Raw genomic sequence first — 19,034 nt, forward strand, 5'->3', positions numbered from 1 at the left:
TTTCACTGTTCACAATTAATGTACACGATGGGAACGACAAAAACATCAACAATTAACAATACATTTCCAATATGTCACAGTTTAACAGGTATAAATGTAAACCGGTACACGAGGTTTTGTCGTGAAAAGCTGCCTTTTCAGTCAGTCACGCAATTAAATTCAACAACGCTGGAACAAAAGGAATGGGATTTGAAAACATTCATTAATAGTTTTAAGCGTAAGAAGAAGGCGTAAGAACAAAACTGTTCAATCTGTGGTCCCAAACTACCAATCAGAAAATCAAGACTGCTGGCCACATTTGCATCATTTGTCTTCCTAATGTACCTTTCTCATTTGGATCTCTGATTTAAAAAAAAAAAAAAAAAGAGGTAAGTAGATCTGCTGAAAACATGTATTTAATTTTTCAGGCATTTTTGAGGTTGCAATGAAAACATTGCAACCTCAGTGTTTAACCTTTGGGTTAAATTGGGTGTGATGTAATTCCCAGAATTTATGCTAACCCTCCAATGCTGGAAGGCGTTGTTGCGCTTGGTGACATCTACCAGGCTAATTAGCACAACAAGCTAATAGATTCTGCTGGATTAATGACTCTAGCAACTTGTAGACCAATAGAGGTTATAAACGGTTTGACAATTACTGCAAAACAAACAGAGCTAAAACAGATAACGTTCTTTTGCAGCAGCCAACAGCAGGGATAAAGTTGAAGCCATGCAGCTGCACACAGTTGATCCACGGTGTTACATGTTGGAGTCTGGGATTTTTTTCTGAACTGAAAGTCAGCAAGTTCTGCTTTTGAGCTTAAATGAAATTTCTCGGTACAAAGAAGGACCTGTAGTCATTAGTGCATTAGCATGTAGCATTGTATGCAGTAAGAGCTATATATACTAAAAGCAGCCAGGATGGACCAAAGGTTTGAGCTCATCACAATGCCAAAAAACTAGTTTATGCAGAATCAGGACAGAACCGAAAGGATACAGGCTGTCATGATTATTTTTTTTCTATAAAAATGCATAATGTGCTATTTATCACTTCCTATTAAACAGGATTGTTGAATTCATACATTCATCCATTATAATCTGAATCAAAGCTACACCCATTAAAACTGAGCTTTCTGAACTTTATAATAAAGCATGAATTTACATGGAAATGTCACAATGGAATATCAATTCTAAACTTTAAAACTTCAAACTCTTAGATAAAAGAAATGGAGAAAAGTGTGTGTGGGGGGGAGTTTAAATCAGATAAAATGAGCTCTCCTTTGATGTTGTTTGAAAAATGAGATTTTAAAAGCCATGAAGAAATAAATAAAATGAAAATAAAGTAAAACAGATTTGCATATTCATAAATCTACTGAGTGACCATTCATATTTGTGATTGGTAGATTGCTTCCAGCAGTGCTTCTTGGCAGTGACTTTTAAACCGCCAGGAAGCCTGTTTATTTCCCCTTGGATTGTGACACATTTGAAAGGAAAATGCATTTGTGGTTTGAGCAGCAGCAGAGTTGAGGAAACTCGCCAATCCTTTCTGCCAATGCAAAAGAGCTTCTGGTGAAAAGCAGTGTGAAAGTGTGAGATGCCATCTCTGTCTCTGGAAAATCAAGGCTCGTCATCACGGGAGATATTCTTGACACATTCTGCAACCAGTGCAACCCATATCTTTTCATTCAGAGTCTAGACCAACGTCTGCCCTCCAAGTTGTCAGTATAAGAGCAAGGCTTATCAGAAACTATGCCTCCACTCTTAAGAAGGAGAGATTATAGAGTAATCTGCCAACAGACCTACAAAATCTGGTTGACAGCAGGATGTAAACCCACAGCAGTGATTGACCAAACTGGTGACCAGCTTGGTTAAACACTGCTGCCCAAACTGGCCACCGATTTGGTGATCTTGGGATCTTGGAGGTGCCAAAATGTATTTATGAAAGGCTAAGCGCTGCTGAGCCCCCTGGGTAGAAAATAGACAGTGTCTTGTTTCTTCATTCTTAAATTATCTAATCAAGAAATGGACACAAACCAGTAGTCAATTGCAAATTAAGTTGTCAGGTTATAACAAAAGTGATTTAGTTAGTTTTTATCTGCACAACCCATAGTTTACTCTCTGCTGCTCAACCCACCACTGCATTTTGTGGCACCGTTTAAGGAGAAATGAAGGGGCTTTCAAATCCAAGAGGCATTGTTAAAGCAAAAAAAGCAATCAAACCAACACAATTTGCTTTCCTTTTGTGCCAAGTGTATCTGTGTTTCTATCTGATTCAGCTGCTTTAGTCCTTTATACCATTTGACAGACTGATTTGCCAAAAAGGCTGGCACTAGGCTGTTTCCAGAAAGGGTTTATCTCACCTTTGTCTAAATGTCAAAGTGAAAGTCTTACCTTTACAGTCAAGAATCCAGATAGTTTTTCCATACCTCATATACAGGCTCTGCTAGTAGTTGCATATTTTTATGTCATTGTGCTCACAGTGTAAAATACATTCCTAGCAACTGACATAAGATTTTGCTGTGACACATAACAGAAGCTGTAACATCGTACATAATGGTGAAGAAGTGTTAAAGCAAAGTGGCAACGCAGTTGATGAATTGTGATAATGTGTGGGAAAATAGCGGAAATGTGCAAAATGGAAAGCGAGAGATGTAAACAAAAGTATAGTAAAGATGGAGTGCAGTAATTTGTGTGTGTGTGTGTGTGTGTGGGGGGGAGGGTATTACACCGGAAAAAAAATAAGTCCTTTTTTGTCATGTGGCTCTGAAAGAAGTTCCACTGAGATGTCCATGTCTATTCTTCACAGCGTCTTTTGACTTAAGTATTGTTTGTTCCATGATTTTCCACTTTTACCAACACCATTATAGCAAGAAACGCATATCCAGGAAACTTCTGACTTACATTTTTGGCTCTACATTTATGAAAATATGTTAAGATCTTAGTAGAGGAACTCTATATACACGAAAAAAAAAGTTAGAGCAAAAATCAAAAATAGATCTTTTCCAACCATCCAGAAGCCCCAAAATGGAGATAACACTGAATTGACCTCATGATAAAGTCTTTTATGTCCCTCCCGGAGTCTTAAGAGATGACCTCATTTGGGCCCTACAAGTTTTTTACTGTGTCAGCAGTCTCCACACAGAGTGTCGTTTCGGGAACTGACGATCTGACAGGACAACCCCTGTCTGGTTGTGACATTTGCCACGTTCCACCTGAACGCTAAGACTGTGTGAGTGTTATATAAACAAAGTGCCGACATTGTGGAATAAATGTACAAAGTGGTGCATAATTGTAAAACCAAAGGAAAAAAGAGAATAGTTTTCATCTTTTTCGTAAATATAAATAAGTGTGCAATGCATTTTTGTTCAACACTCCTTATTTACACTCTTGAGTTCAGTGCATGAATGTGAAGTAGAAGAAAAAGGACAATTCCATATTGTTAACGATAAATATTGGGAAAGTGCTATTTGCAGTTTCATTCAATCCCTTTTACTTCAGATATTCCGAGATGAAATCCAGTGTCGTCGTCTGCCTTCTGAAGCCACTTCATTTGTAAATTGGAGTCCATCTGTGCGTAATTTCAACTCGGTAGAAATCCAAATGTTCTTCGAAGGCCTCAGAGGGTCTTTAGAGACCAATGAACACAACAGAAATGTTAAGAAGAAACCTTTGTAGGAGTTTAAAGCTGAGCTAGAGTGCAGCTGTGTCTAGTTATCGCGCAGCCACTATGGGCTCCACCGAGAAGATGTCTGTTTTCCCAGTGAGGGGATGCCTGGCCGTGAAGAGCACGTGTGCGTCTTTGAGGTTGTGGCTCTGACTGGAGGAGGCATGACTCTGCTGCAAGGAGTCCTGGCCTGGGCGTGACAAAGCGTGGCTCGGCCTGGAGGACTCGTGGTTGTCGGGCCAGGCGGCTCGGTGACATGGAGCACAGGCAACTGGGGGGCCTCGCTGGGGCTCCAACCCGACCGCCGCTCTCTGCCTCAGGCGGCACCTGTCGAGGAGCAGCCGCAGCTCCTGGCGGAAGGTGGGATTCAGGCAGCAGTAAATGAAAGGGTTGTAGCAGGTGGAGCTCATTGCGAGCCAGTGAAAGCAGAAGAAGAGGGTGTTTGAGGAGTGGATGGCCTGGCTGGACAGCAGCACCACGTAGCAGTTGAGCGGAAACCAGCAGACGGCAAACACCCCGACCACAAGGAGCAGCATGGCCAAGGTCCTCCGCCGCTTCCTCCTCTGCGTGGCGTGCTGAGCTGTCGTCGTGTCGCCAATGGCGTTGTGGCGCCACAGCCTGCGAGCCACCGTGGTGTAGGACGCAGTGATGATGAGGAGCGGCAGCATGTACAGCAGAATGAAGGTCAGGAGATCAATGTACTGCCAGTAGACATCTGATGGCTCAGGGAAATCTGGGACACAAAGGCTGCGCTCCATTTCTGGGCTGGTTGGGGAAAATCAGGAGAGTTGAGAGAGGGAAATAATTTAGGTCAGAACTTGGTACATTTCTTGAACTTGAAGACGCCTTAGAAAAAAAATGCTCATGCTGTTTGATGAGCACCGAAAGTAAAACCAGTTTTGGTGGACTGCCTTGGTGAAGTATTTTTTTTATCAACAAAAGATCACCAGGTCTGGAACAGATATTGAAATTTGTTCCAAAATTGTGAAATTATTAGAATCCTTCATTTTCTGTGTGGCCAACCTAAAGCTAACAGGCATTCACCAGCTGATCCTCAGATTTATGTTGAGCACTTTGACTAGTCTACTCAAAACCTTTGAGTTAAGTTGGACTTGATGTCAGGCATCAAAGTCCCATTGCATAACCAAACCGCTTGAGGTTTAGGTCACAATCTGATGGCCGGACAAATAGTCTCCAAGATGGACTATTTGCAAAGCTTTCAAAATCACCCAAAAATGGATTTTACTTACTCTGTTTGTCTTTGTTTTACATTAAATCTGCTTAATGATGTCAAACATGCAAGTGTGACAACATACAAAAGCAGAAGAAATCTGTTACAAATTACATTTTCGAGTCGCTGTCGGCTTTGCAAAAATTTTTCCTTTCCTATTCTGGTTGGCAAAATAACTCAAGCTCAGACAGAATAAATGGAGAGCAGGTGAGAACATTACGTTTCAATTATTACAACAGATTATCAATTGAATTTCAACCTAAACTTTGACTTGGCCATTGTAACACATAAATATACTTTGACCTTAACCACTTCCTTGTAGTTCTGGTTGTACTTTTAAGGTTATTGTCCTGCTGGAAATTGAACCCCTGTCCTCATGCGACCTTTACCAGGTTTTATTATCTCTGCAGATAAAAAAAAAGTCCCCGGTTGAGGGCGGCCAGCAATGTAACAAAAATAAGGAGGTAGAAACCCTTTTGTAAGATTCTTTTAATCATCTTAAGGACACTTTTGCCATATCTGACTTTGTCTTTTGATTGTTCACCTTTTAATCCTCCCTTATCAACTGTTTTATTTGAGGAGCAAAGTTCATTTTTTACACAGCTCTCCTTTTACTATTTTAACAAGATCAAATTAAAAGAAAAAAAAAACACCAATCTTCAAAAGAATGAACATGATTGCTTATTTGCTTTGAAGTCATCAAGTCAAGTGTCACTCTTGTCTCTCAGGAACAAAATAGGAAGTGTGTGTTTGTTTCTGAACTAATTAAGTGGTGAACAAGTTTGAGTGTCAAGAATCGTACCTGTAGGTGAAAGTCAGGAGTTTCTGGTAGATTGCATGTGGTAGGGAAAAGCAGCTGGCCATTATCCAGATAACAGCCACCCAAACACCGCCTTGTGCTGGGGTCATCCGCGGTCTGAGCGGATGCAGTATCACCTGAGGAAACGGAGCAAACAACACAGATGAACCTCTCCACAAACACACACACACACACACACACACACACACACACACACACACACACACACACACACACACACACACACACACACACACACACACACACACACACACAAACACACTGCAAATCGATATGAAACACATTTGAAGAAGAGATGAACAACATTTAGTATTAACTACTCCCCACAAGTATTTGTCTATTTTTGGCCTTTGTTGTGTTTAAAAAAAAAAAAAAAAAACTAGCCTTGATTTAAAAGACAATGATTAAACGTCAGTTTGTTTACCGGAAGCTCTATTGACCAGAGGCTTCAAGGGGGAGACACAATGTACCGTCGGCTTTTGTTGTCAAATAGAAATAAGGGGGGTCGGGGGGGGCGGGGGGGGGGCGCTTTCTTTGTAGGTGGTTCGATAAGAAACTGAGTCTATCTACAAAAAAAATTCAGGAGCTTAAAAAAAATAAATAAATAAAAAGATCTATTGAATTTTCCTGATGCTTTCATGGAACCTCTGTAATTTAAAAAAAAAAAAAAAACTAAAAGTAGGTGCACAAGCTTGGATATAATGTTGTTTTTCTCCATTCAGTGCAGTTCAATGTTTTGGTGTTGATGAGAACACCGAAACAATGATGTCCGACAAGTGACAGGAGGAGAATGGTGAATAAATGAATCTCAGTAAACATAAAGAGACTCACGACAAGCAACAGCAAAATAACCCAGAGGAACTAGGCAACAGACTCAGGTCAGCAGAGGATCTGACCATGAGAAAAAGGACTAAGTGACTGATAAAATACTACTATGAGGCGAGAGAATCACCAGATGGAAAAAGGCTGAAGGTGTGTGAGGAGCTGAGGGAATTACAGAAGTATGGAGCAGAAAATGCCAACATGAGAAACACTGAGCAGAAATGCAATCTTAACGACACACAGGAACTGATAGACCAGCAGATCTACTCAAACAGAGTCAAAATGACATATAAACGCTAAAAATCTATACAGACACCAAGATGAATTGCATTTGGATGAATTGCAAAGAAAATCCTGGCTTAATCCCAGGAAGATATGGTATAGCTCATTAACACTGGTATGTTTTAAGGTGAAAACCAGAATATTTTGAAAATGCTCAGCAATGTCAAGGTTAGAGTTGAAGCTTTTTATTACTCTAATTTATTCAAGAAAATAGTTTTATGGTATGTTTGCTGTCGGTGTTTTGCTGAAACACCCAGCGGAGTCAAATCAGAAGGGGGTCTGGATAAAGCAGGCTAACATCAATGCCACTGAAAATTCATGAAGCATGAATTGAAAAGCCAGTGGGTTGTCTTTTCTGGCAGGAGACCAGTCCATCTTAATGACCTCTATCACTTCTGATAGAAGTAGCCGGCCAAATAAAAAATCCACTCAGAATCATGCCAGGAGCTTGTTGACACCTACGCCAAAAGTGTGTTTTCTCTGCAGTTTAAGGGTAAATAAACAAATAGTAATAGTGACAGTCGTGGAAGTGTCCATGTTTGAGCCTGTGGATAAAAGAAAATATACATCTTATTTAAGATTATGTGTCTAGTTCTAGTTTAAAAACATAATGGCAATGATTATTTTTATAATGACTCACAAAAAAAGAACAATGGACAGAAAGTAAAGAGTGTTCGTCCCTGTCCTGTTCTGTGATTTGGCTGTTTTCTGGGATCTTCTTCTCAGAAAATCTCAATTTCTCCCCCCACCTCAAACATGACATGGCACTGAAATAGGTATTCTGGAGAAAATCCCAAAAAGTTTGAAAACTTTGATTTTGTTTTTCATAGAAAGAGACATTAAAATGAGGGTTTTTTTTTTTGGGGGGGGGGGGGCGGGGGGGGGGGTTATTGAGCAAAAGAAAATCTGAATTTGCTTTCTAAATTATCTTGAGAATTGGACCAGAGCCAATATAATAATCCACTTTCCACTAAATATTGTAATTCTGAGAATAAACTTTCATAAATTCTTGCTGGCATAGACAATGTTATCCTTGACACAGACACTTTTATTTCAAATGAATAAAAGTGTTGCATTAAATGGTACTGATATTTTTTGATACGTAATATAATAAAAAAGTTCAAGACCATTTTAAAAAAAAAAGAAAATGCATAGAAGATTCTGTGCAAAAATAAGGTAAATGTGCATAGTACGCTTGGAACCCTGTACATTAAAACACAAGCCGGGAAAGGTTAATTTAATAGATATAATTATGCATGTGCAAGGTGCTCAGTAATGGCTCCTTGGGAGCGACTTTCAGGTCAGACTCTGAAGGAGACAGAATAGTGAGTGACTGGCAAATCAAACCTAGGTGTGCAGGCAAAATGGAAACACATTTCTCCATACAAAAAATGCACATCTCTATACACCCACCAGCTCCAATCCTCCATCTGGTCCCCAACACACACCATGATAACAGCAGCCTGTGATGCAACAAGACTAATGCAATGGGATGGATAGTTAGATCAACAACCCTTTACATCATCGAGACAATTTAATAAGTTGGACTGAACATGCATTATTGGGTGTCAAAGGCAGGTAAATCTGGCAGTCGTCTGTGTAGTAGTGGAAAGAGACGACACATTTTTGAGGGGGAAAAAATACCACAAAAGCGGTTAGTCTAATGGCTATCCACACAGACTTGCTAGAATGAATGCAAATCATTTTCTTGAAGTGAGGAGGAAGAATTACACACTGATATTGACCAAAGGATATAGAGGTGTGTCAAGAGGATCTGGGCACAACCTAGCACTTTTCACAAAATAATTAAAAAGTAGAATGCTGAGAAATTACCCTTTTATTACAGCATCTTCCTCATGCTTGTTACAAATCAGTGTTCGGTGGGTATGTTTCAAACACTTGCTGTTTCTTTCTGAGGCAATAAAAGTGGCTTCAGTGAAATTTTATAACTTTAATAGATGGAGAATTCAAACCCTTGTTAAAGACTTTTTCGTTTTGATAAATATCTGAATGTGGAAATCTATCTACACAGAGATTATTCTGCAGCTTACTTCCTATAGTTCTGCAACTTAAAATCAGCTTGAAGTTCCACTGTGGGTAACGTTCATGCTCCTAGTCAGGTGCAAATCCTCTAATTGAAAGGAGAATAAGCTGTTTGGCTTTGGTGGAGGGCAATTTGGCAGAGTTTCATGAGCCTTAAGCCACAAATTAAACAATCACAATTGTTTTTTGTTGTTTTTTTCCAACATAATCTGCCACTTTTTGCAGAAACTATTGCAAAAATCACTGTTACAACAGAAAAAAATAATAATTTCCTATTCTTGCCGAGTTTAATCAGTTTATATAAAACAGGACAGTCAGACAATTATGGATGAAAAGCAGAAATTATCTTGGCAGGTGACCATGACCTGCCGCATCCAAATCTGATGTCATGTCAGCCACTTCAAGCACTCAACATGCAAAGGTAAAGTAAGATTAAATATCGTTGTTACATGGCACTTGAGAAACACTTATGTAATTAATTCAGAAACAGAAAATGCTTCATAATTGTCATGAATTCTCAATGCAGCGCACTTCGTTTACTTGTTTCTGATCATTTCAAACATCCAAGTTATTCATCGAGTCTAGATAGATTATAATCAATAGATTCCCACTTGTCTGTGGAATCAGAGCAGTACTCAGGTTTGATCACTCAAAGGGATGGAACAAATTTTAAAAAACTTGGATGACAAAGAAGCCTTTATTTTGTTGATTGTTCCAAATAAAGTGTTTTGGTCACTCATGCTGTATTTTAGTGAGAAGCATGGTTCGCTTTAGTCATCAGATTTATTTAAATTACCTTGGGTTTGTTTTTATGTTTCTGTAACTTATGACATGAAGTGACAACTTACAGCAGGAATACTGCAATGCTACTCTTGTCAAATGTTTTGACAAATTAGTTCATAAATGTGCTGATGTCAAAAAGCAGTTTTTTGTTAAATAAAAAGACCATCATGCATAACCCAGATACTTTCATTAATCCGATTTGTCATCATCTGCTCATTGTGCGCAGGTTCATCAAGTGCATCTTTCATCTCCTGCTTGCACAGCCTCTCAGCCTCTGAGGAGATTCAATTTATTTTGTTTCCTAAAAGCAGGGTTTATGTCTACTTTGGTACTTTTGCACCCTGTCTGACTACCTACTTTAAGGCTTTATTCTCAAACAAATTGTCCCACTGCTCATCACCTCTTTGTCTATCCAGGTGTTGGCTGCATGCAAACTGGCTGTTCGTAAGACAGCCCATTTTAATGCAGCACAAGTTGGTGCATTCTGCACATAACCAACCATTAGTTCAGTAACACATGTAAAAATGAACTAATGGTATAATAGCTCTGCGACAGACTGGCGACCTGTCCAGGGTGTACCCCGCCTCTCGCCCGGAACGTGAGCTGGAGATAGGCACCAGCACCCCTCCCGACCCCACTGAGGGACAAGGGTGAAGGAAAATGGATGGATGGATGGATGGTATAATAGCTAAAATGTGTAGAAATATGTAGAACTGAATTTCAAGTTAGGATAAAGCGCATACAAAAAAAAGAAATTCAACTGGAAGAACCGAGTGCGGTATTTTTGATGCAAAGATAATGGATCAAAAGAGACCACTCTTCGTTTTCTTCAATGAGGAATAAATGGATCCTGAAGATGTGATCCATGTTTGGGGTCTATTGAGGATCCATTAAGAACTAGAATTAGGCTGTAAAGCATCAATATTAGCCAAACACTGTAGAGAGAACATTACACTTGCCAACCACTAAAACATTCATAAAAGGAGCAGCACTTTGCAAATGCTTATAGCCATCTTTTATATTCCACAAACCATAATGAGACACAAATAAGTGCACAACTGAAAGCAACACCTCCCCCACTCCACCCTTCCCGAGTACATAGTTTGCACAAGAATCTTTTGGAAATAAAAGTTGCAGAGGTGTGTTTTACACAACACTGCACTCACTTTGTGACATGGTGTGGAAACAATCATCTCGTCTTCAATGGGAGAAGAACAAATGAGATGGTTGCAACTTTCAGGAGGAGCAGGAAGAGCTCAAACACATATATTTGCATCATTTGGGGGAAAGAAAAAAAGTTGAGGTGGTGGAGAATTAAAAATACCTCCAGTCCACAGTCCACAGACCGGACTGGAGGCACAACTATGAAGCTGTCTACAAAAGGGACACAGCAGGCTGTACTTTTTGAGGAATCTCAGATCCTTCAAGGTTTGCAGCACTAAGGATACAATGATAATAATAATAATAATAATAATAATAATAATAATAATAATAATAATAATAATAATAATAATAATAATAATAATAATAATAATAATAATAATAAATCATGACAACAATAAGAATGATAATAAAGACTTCATAGATCTCCATGATGACTTTGTAGATGTCAGTCATTGTGTGTGTGCGTGCGTGCGTGTGTGTGTGTGTGTGTGTTTTAACTTATTTAACAATGCTTCACGATAAAGTCCCATTTTGTTCCAAAACACACAATAAACTCAATGCACTGCTGATGAAGCTGTACGTCCTAAAAGCATTAAAAACTACAGTGCTGTGTGATTCCAAAGCAGCAGTGGGGTGAAATATAATTTACTGTATTCAGATAGACTTTATTTTTCCAATTGTCTTGGCCTTTGTTGTATTTGGTGTCAATGTGAGTGTTGTTGCTGCATGAACTCATCATTTTCTTCATTCATTCATTCATTCATTCATTCATTCATTCATTCATTCATTCATCCATTCATTCATTCATTCATTCATTCATTCAGCCATGAATGAAAAAGACAGAAGACTGAGACACAGCTTTAGAGAACATGGCCATAGTTCATAAAAGCGTAGGATATCTCCAGATACAATGTGCTTTCAGCGTGCGCTTTTCAATCACATCTTAGCTGAAAGGGACCCCGGCCCGACGCGTTTCATTGTTACCTCTGGTCACAGAAGCAGAATCTAAAATGAAGTTGAAGAAAAGAACATTTCATTTGTATTTTATTTGCAGTAACAAATGAAAATGCAATCGGTGGGTGTTTTTTATTGCTTTTTTTTTTTTTTTTTTTTTTTTACCTATTCTTACATTTTCTACCATTCCATTTTTCTCTGTAGTTTCACTTAAATTACAACTAAACTTCTTTTGTGCTTTTAAGATTAAATGAAGGGACGTAGTGAATCAAAATGACGACAAAATGACTGAAAAAGCAGACCAAACTTTAAAAGTTTATAAAGCCTCGAAAACTATTGCCTCATTCACCACTGAGAGATCACAGTCTGGCTCACTGGAAACAAATACATACAGAAATAAAGAATGACTCAATCTTTTTGTACGGACCTGAAAGCTAGTAACACAGTTAATCCGCCTGAAATGCTGTTTTTAAAAAGCATCTTTGAAGATGGAGCATGTTCACATTTATTGAATCTCGCATTCAATATTAATTTCAAGAAGAGTTTTCATATTGCACCTGTTAAAACAAAGACAAAGCAGATTTCAGATAATTACAGCTAAGGTGTCATGACGTTCCCTGAATGGGATCCTTTCAGGTTGCTGGTTTTATGTCACCTCGTCTCCTCTCATCTTCAGCCTGTAATATGGAAATCAATCAAAAGCTGCCATTATGAGGAAAGCCTTATTCTGAAGAAGGAAAGAGGAGAGGAGGCGTGTTTGTAGAGTTATATGAGGAAATGCAAACAGAAGTGTTCTTGACCTTCTGCAGACCTAAAAATAGGAAGGATGCTGTGCAGATTCATATCGTCAGCAACACAGACTTTCTTCTCGAACTTTGCAAAAATCAAATCTAAGGGTGAAATTAAATTCTAAAAGTGTCCATGTGTTTAAAGGTGTCCTGTGTTCAATATTTTCTATCTTTTCACTCCTCACCTGAATACAGACTTAGACTTAGACTGAATACAGACCCTTAGCAGGGGAGAGCACTAGAGAGAAGATCGTCTTTTGATTTGACTAAAAAAAAAACCCTGCAGTTCAGCAAAGACCGAGGGCAAACCCTGTAGTGCATGCATGAGCTGACCTGTCTTCGGTCCAGAGCGATGGCGGTGAGGGTCAGAGTGGACACGTGCAGAGAGCAATACTGTACAAAGCGACTGATGTGACACATTGTCCTCCCAAACACCCAGGTCCTGTGCACAAAGCGGACCTGAGGGAACACAAACACCCGGGAGCTCAGATTACAGCTACGAATTCAACAAGCGTAAAGTTTATTAAGCTTTGGAGAATATATTAGTACAGCGCTGCTCCTCCCCCACCTGAGTCTAACATATTGAAAGAAAGATCACTTCTTTTTTTTTTTTTTCATACAAACAAAACAGACATATTTGGCTGCTTGGAAATAATTCAAACTCCTAAAGACATGGACGGTGACAGAGTAAGCTGCACCTCTTTCTTGATAGAGTAATTCTGATTTAAAACTACAGCTGAAAAGCTGCAAGGTGATTAGCTTTAAGCAAAGATACTTAAGATCTTATTTAAAATATTTGGTTATTTAACTCAAGGTTATAATACAGAGTCTCATACAAGTTTATGCCTCACTGATGAATACATTTATTTTAATCATACAAGAACTAGAGGTATTTAAATTATACAGTCACTCCAAATTAATCTCATTGAAAATAATTGATAATTTACTATTTCAGATTATTGATAGCTATTATTATTATTGCTTATAAATACTGACTGAAATCTACCAAAATAAAACTTGTTCACACTGTTACATTTTATTTAACGTATTTTTAGTGCTGTAGAGACATTACGCACGGGTGCGTTAAATGCTCAACAAAGCAACAATAGCTGTTGGTGAGCTTCACTGAAAGTGGGACCCTTTCAAACTCGTCGACAAAATATTTGGCGAGCGGGACAGTTCCGGTAAAGTTGTCTTACCAGAGTGAACGGTGTGTTAAGCACTGTGATGAAGATATCGGCCACGGCCAGGTTCAGGATGAATAAGCTGGTGGAGGACTGAGTGCGCTTGTTTTTGGCCACCACATGGCACACCAGCGTGTTTCCGAACAGAGACACCACGATGATGAGCGAGTAGGCGGCCACCAGCAGCACCTTGACCCAGCACTCCTGCGACTCCTTCGCCCTGCTCCTCCTATTGGCCAGGGCGCGCCAGTCCTCCAGCATCCCGTCGTCAAAGTCCAGCAGGAAAACACCCGAAGTCCGGTTCCCCGACTTGGCCGAAACATTCAGTAAACTCTCCGTGTGTGAGAACATCTCCTCTCCCAGAAGTGAGGAGTCGTTGAGCGTTTGTTCCGCAGCTGCCCGCTGAGAGCCGAACATCCAGACAACAAATGGCCAAACACACGCAGCTCGCATTTTTTTCCCCTCTCTGCCTTCCGATAAGAAATAAAGTGTGATCTGAAGCGTGCGGTCTCTCCGTGCTCTAGCTGTGCCTCTGAGGTGCTGTTGGTGCTGAAGCTGCAGCAACAAGTAGTGATGCAGCTCTGCAGCGCTGATGTCTTTAAACGCGCGGAGCATCCTCTGACTGACTGCGGTCCAGGTGGGCTGCAGCTAACTCTGCCAGGACCGCTGGCCGCTCACAGTCCTCCCACTAAACACACACACACACACACACACACACACACACACACACACACACACACACACACACACACACACACACACACACACACACGCACACACACGCACACACACACACACACACAACCTCACTCACATACATTGCCTCTTCCATTGATGTTTTTTAAGCCAGTCTGACTCCTAAATACACACTTTGAAGTTCCAGATCAGTAAAAAAAAAAAAAAAAAGGCTTTGCGATTATTGATTTGCACTCGGAAAGCTGTTAGTCTATTCAACGTGACTGTTTTAAAAGTCAAACGCTGCTGTGTTTATCCCCGGAGACTTTCCAGGCGCTCTGAATCTAAATCCTTTTAATAAGAAAAATGGTTGAAATGCATGTAAATGAAGTGGTGTTTGCCCTTCACTGCCATCTTTTATTTCCCATTTGCTTTCACTTGCTCAGAGAATATTGCCTCATTACTGGCTGAGTTATCTTGTGTAACCTAAAAACATTTACTGCAGAGGTATGAACTCCCGTGTGAGCTCTTCGTTTTGTCACACAGAACTTACAGATTTCTATTTTGATGTATTGTGATGATACTCAAACTCTTTAGATACAAAGCATACTTCATTTTTAAAGGAAAGAGGCTGTTCATATCAGCTGTCCTAAACACTAAGAATTGGTTGTGCCATCGCCTTGACAACAGCAACAATAACTGGCATCAAGCACAACCCAAAACTGGCAGGGGCTTGAATGGGCATTCTCTTTCAGAGGAGAATTAATTGTTATTTCAATTCTTTCAAGTCATCCTGGTCCTTCAAAAAAAATAAATCCACTTTGATTTCCTAATTCTAAAGATGTATAACACACTTTAGGTTTTTACTCCAGGCAATTCATAAAAGTAGTAATATTTTTACAACCGTTCAAAACCATCCTGTTTTTTTGCAAGCTTGCGATATTTTAAAAGACGTTGCAAAAGTAGCTTTGCTCCACAGTTCATGAAGGTCAAAGTATTTTTAGACTGTTGCTGCCTTTTATACATTTGACTGATGATGGCAAAGTATTCTGCAAGATGTACTTAAAAACATTTATATTGGACAAGAAGATGCCAAGGAAGTGTCAGGCCACTGAAGCTCTCTATTCTTAATTCTTGAATGGTACTGAAGTGATTAATAAATACAAAAGAAACAATTTTGTTGCATTAGCAGGTACTTTTGTGACAAAGAGCAAAGAAACAGACAAAAAAAAACCTTCACAAGACCGCAAACAGTCTGAAGAATCATTTCTCTTCTAGACAAATTTCAAAGAACACAAAAATGTGCAGATACTTTCTTAAAATTGTTGGAATTAGAAAATAAGTCAATTTTACAGGGACATCGCATTTGACTGAGATAAATTTTAGAAAGGATGACACCAGTATAGATTTAAATGCACATGCACAAGCACTATCTGGACTAATTTCTGTAATATGTTTGCACAAAAGTAACTCATATGGTAATGAGACATTTATTCAGAATGTCTCCTTCATCTTACTGCTTGCCTCTGTTTTATTATATCAACATCCTGTGCTCATAAGGCATTGAAAACAGATGCTGAGATCTCTATAAGATGAGTCACTAAAGAGCTCTCATGAGATAAATGTCACCTTGCAGTTTTACTCATCTAACTGAGGCAACATGATTCAGTTTTAAGAACTTCATGTGGGGGAAAAAAATTCTGTTTTGTTCATTTCTGTCCTCTTCACTACTCATATATTGTTCCTTTTCTGTCTTGAGTCATTCTTCAGCTAGTGTCGGATAATAAGACTTCTCTGCTTCGGATCGCAAACATGCTTTGTTTGGTATTTTAGCCCGATTTATTCAAACACAAGACAGAGCCGTTCACTTCAGAGTAATTCCTACCGGAAGTCCTTCACTCTGAACCCACCATTAAGGGACATATTTTGTACCACCTGGTTTGACAACCATTGACTTAAAGCTATTGTTTTTGTGCAGTGTCTGAACACAATTGAAGGATGTTATACATTTGGTTAGCGAGCATAAGCAGTTGAGAAAAATGAAACAAGTAATGTTTTCTAAAAAAATAATAATAATAAAAAAAAGACAGACTTGAGTGCATCCATTTGATAAATGTGGTGCTTTTCAGTATTGCAGAAAGCATTTTCGACACCTAGTCACCCCTATGTTATTTTTATTGGTGAGGATTATCTAAGATCATAGCAAGAATATATATATATAAAAAAAAAATTCCCCTCTCACCCTCCGTGGGTGGTCTCTTTCATCCTCTGAGCTCGGGTCCTCTACCAGAGGCCTGGGAGCTTGAGGGTTCTGCGCAGTATCTTGGCTGTGCCTAGAACTGCACATTTCTGGACTGAGATGTCTGATGTTGTTCCTGGGATCTGTTTGAGCCACTGCTCCAGTTTGGGGGTGACTGCCCCGAGGGCCCCGATGACCACAGGCACCACTGTGGTCTTCACCTTCCAGGCCTTCTCCAGTTCCTCTCTGAGGCCCTGGTATTTCTCCAGTTTCTCATGCTCCTTTTTCCTGATGTTGTGGTCACTTGGTATTGCTACATCCACCACAACGGCTTTCCTCTGTTCTTTATCCACCACCACAATGTCCGGTTGGTTCGACATTACCATCTTGTCTGTCTGGATCTGGAAGTCCCACAGGATCTTAGCTCGGTCATTCTCCACCACCTTTGGGGGTGTCCCCCATTTTGACCTCGGGGCTTCCAGTCCATATTCTGCACAGATGTTCCTGTACACTATGCCCGCCACTTGGTTATGTCGTTCCATGTACGCTTTCCCAGCCAGCATCTTGCACCCTGCTGTTATGTGCTGGACTGTCTCAGAGGCCTCCTTGCACAACCTACACCTTGGGTCTTGTCTGGTGTGGTAGATCTGAGCTTCTATTGCTCTGGTGTTTAGGGCCTGTTCCTGGGCGGCCAGGATGAGGGCCTCCGTGCTGTCCTTGAGTCCAGCTTTCTCCAGCCATTGGTAGGATTTCCTGATATCAGCCACTTCAGTTATTTGTCGGTGGTACATCCCATGTAGGGGCTTGTCTTCCCATGATGGTTCCTCCAGCACCTCGTCCTCTGTTCCCCATTGCCTGAGACATTCGCTGAGCACATCGTCCGTTGAGGCTTTGTCCTTGATGTATTTATGGATCTTAGATGTTTCATCCTGGACAGTGGCTCTCACACTCACTAGTCCTCTGCCTCCTTCCTTACGGCTCGTGTACAGTCTCAGGGTGCTGGATTTGGGGTGGAACCCTCCATGCATGGTTAGTAGCTTCCGAGTCTTAACATCCGTGGCCTTCATCTCTTCCATTGGCCAGCTAATTATTCCGGCAGGGTATCTGATTACTGGTAAGGCATAGCTGTTTATTGCACGGATCTTGTTCTTGCCATTGAGCTGGCTTCTCAGGACTTGCCTTATTCGTTGGAGGTATTTGGCTGTGGCTCCTTTCCTTGTGACCTCATCGAGGTTGCCATTTGCTTGTGGTATTCCCAGGTACTTGTAGCTGTGCTCTATGTCTGCTATCGTTCCCTCTGGGAGTGAGACCCCTTCTGTGCGGACGACCTTCCCTCTCTTTGTAACCATCCGGCCACACTTCTCTAGTCCGAATGACATCCCAATGTCAGTGCTGTAGATCCTGGTGGTGTGGATCAGTGAGTCGATGTCTCGCTCGCTCTTGGCGTACAGCTTGATGTCATCCATGTAGAGGAGGTGACTGATTGTGGCCCCATTCTTAAGTCGGTATCCGTAGCCAGTCTTGTTGATGATTTGACTGAGGGGGTTCAGGCCTATGCAGAACAGCAGTGGGGACAGAGCATCTCCTTGGTATATGCCACATTTGATGGACACTTGTGCAAGCGGTTTGCAGTTGGCTTCAAGGGTGGTTTTCCACAGCCCCATCGAGTTTGCAATGAAGGCTCTTAGAGTCCTATTGATGTTGTACATCTCTAAGCATTCAATGATCCAGGTGTGTGGCATTGAGTCATAGGCTTTCTTGTAATCAATCCAAGCGGTGCACAGGTTGGTGTGTCGGGTTTTGCAGTCTCGGGCGACTGTGTGGTCTACAAGGAGTTGGTGTTTGGCTCCTCTACTATTTATGCCGATGCCCTTCTGTGCCGTGCTCATGTATTTATCCATGTGTCCGCTTATCTTAGCCGCTATGATGCCTGACATGAGCTTCCATGTTGTAGAGAGACAGGTTATTGGCCGATAGTTGGATGGGACTGAACCCTTTGAGGGATCCTTCTGGATCAGGATTGTGCGCCCTTCAGTTAACCATTCAGGGTGAGTCCCATTCTGTAGCAGCTGGTTCAGTTGAGCTGCCAGTCGCTCATGGAGGGCAGTGAGTTTCTTTAGCCAGTAGGCATGGATCATGTCAGGCCCTGGTGCTGTCCAGTTTTTCATACCCGAGACTCTTTCTTGGACATCTGCCACAGTGATGGTTACCGGGGCTTGTTCAGGGAGGTTGCTGTGGTCCTCTCGTAGAGAGGTTAGCCACTGTGCCTTGCTGTTGTGGGACGCCTCCCTTTCCCATATGCCTTTCCAGTATTGTTCAGTCTCCAGCCTTGGTGGGTCTGCTCTGTTGTTAGTACCCTGCCATTGAGAGTACACTTTAGCTGGTTGGGTGGAGAAGAGCCGGTTGA

The 19,034-nt window shown here is 40.8% G+C and overlaps 1 protein-coding gene across 1 annotated transcript; it reads right to left on the reverse strand.

The window, feature by feature from the left end:
* Window positions 1-2,206: 2,206 nt before the first annotated feature.
* gpr83 (G protein-coupled receptor 83) lies at window positions 2,207-14,166 on the reverse strand. Its single transcript, XM_015009230.2, has 4 exons — window positions 13,729-14,166; window positions 12,863-12,988; window positions 5,676-5,809; window positions 2,207-4,407 (listed from the first exon to the last, which is right to left on the reverse strand). The coding sequence occupies exons 1-4, from the start codon at window positions 14,164-14,166 to the stop codon at window positions 3,690-3,692; spliced, it is 1,416 nt and encodes a 471-aa protein (XP_014864716.2). The 3' UTR covers window positions 2,207-3,689.
* Window positions 14,167-19,034: the final 4,868 nt, after the last annotated feature.

Source organism: Poecilia mexicana, unplaced genomic scaffold (genome assembly GCF_051168715.1).
Source record: "Poecilia mexicana isolate PSO_F unplaced genomic scaffold, ASM5116871v1 scaffold_1, whole genome shotgun sequence".
Taxonomy (NCBI): domain Eukaryota; kingdom Metazoa; phylum Chordata; class Actinopteri; order Cyprinodontiformes; family Poeciliidae; genus Poecilia; species Poecilia mexicana.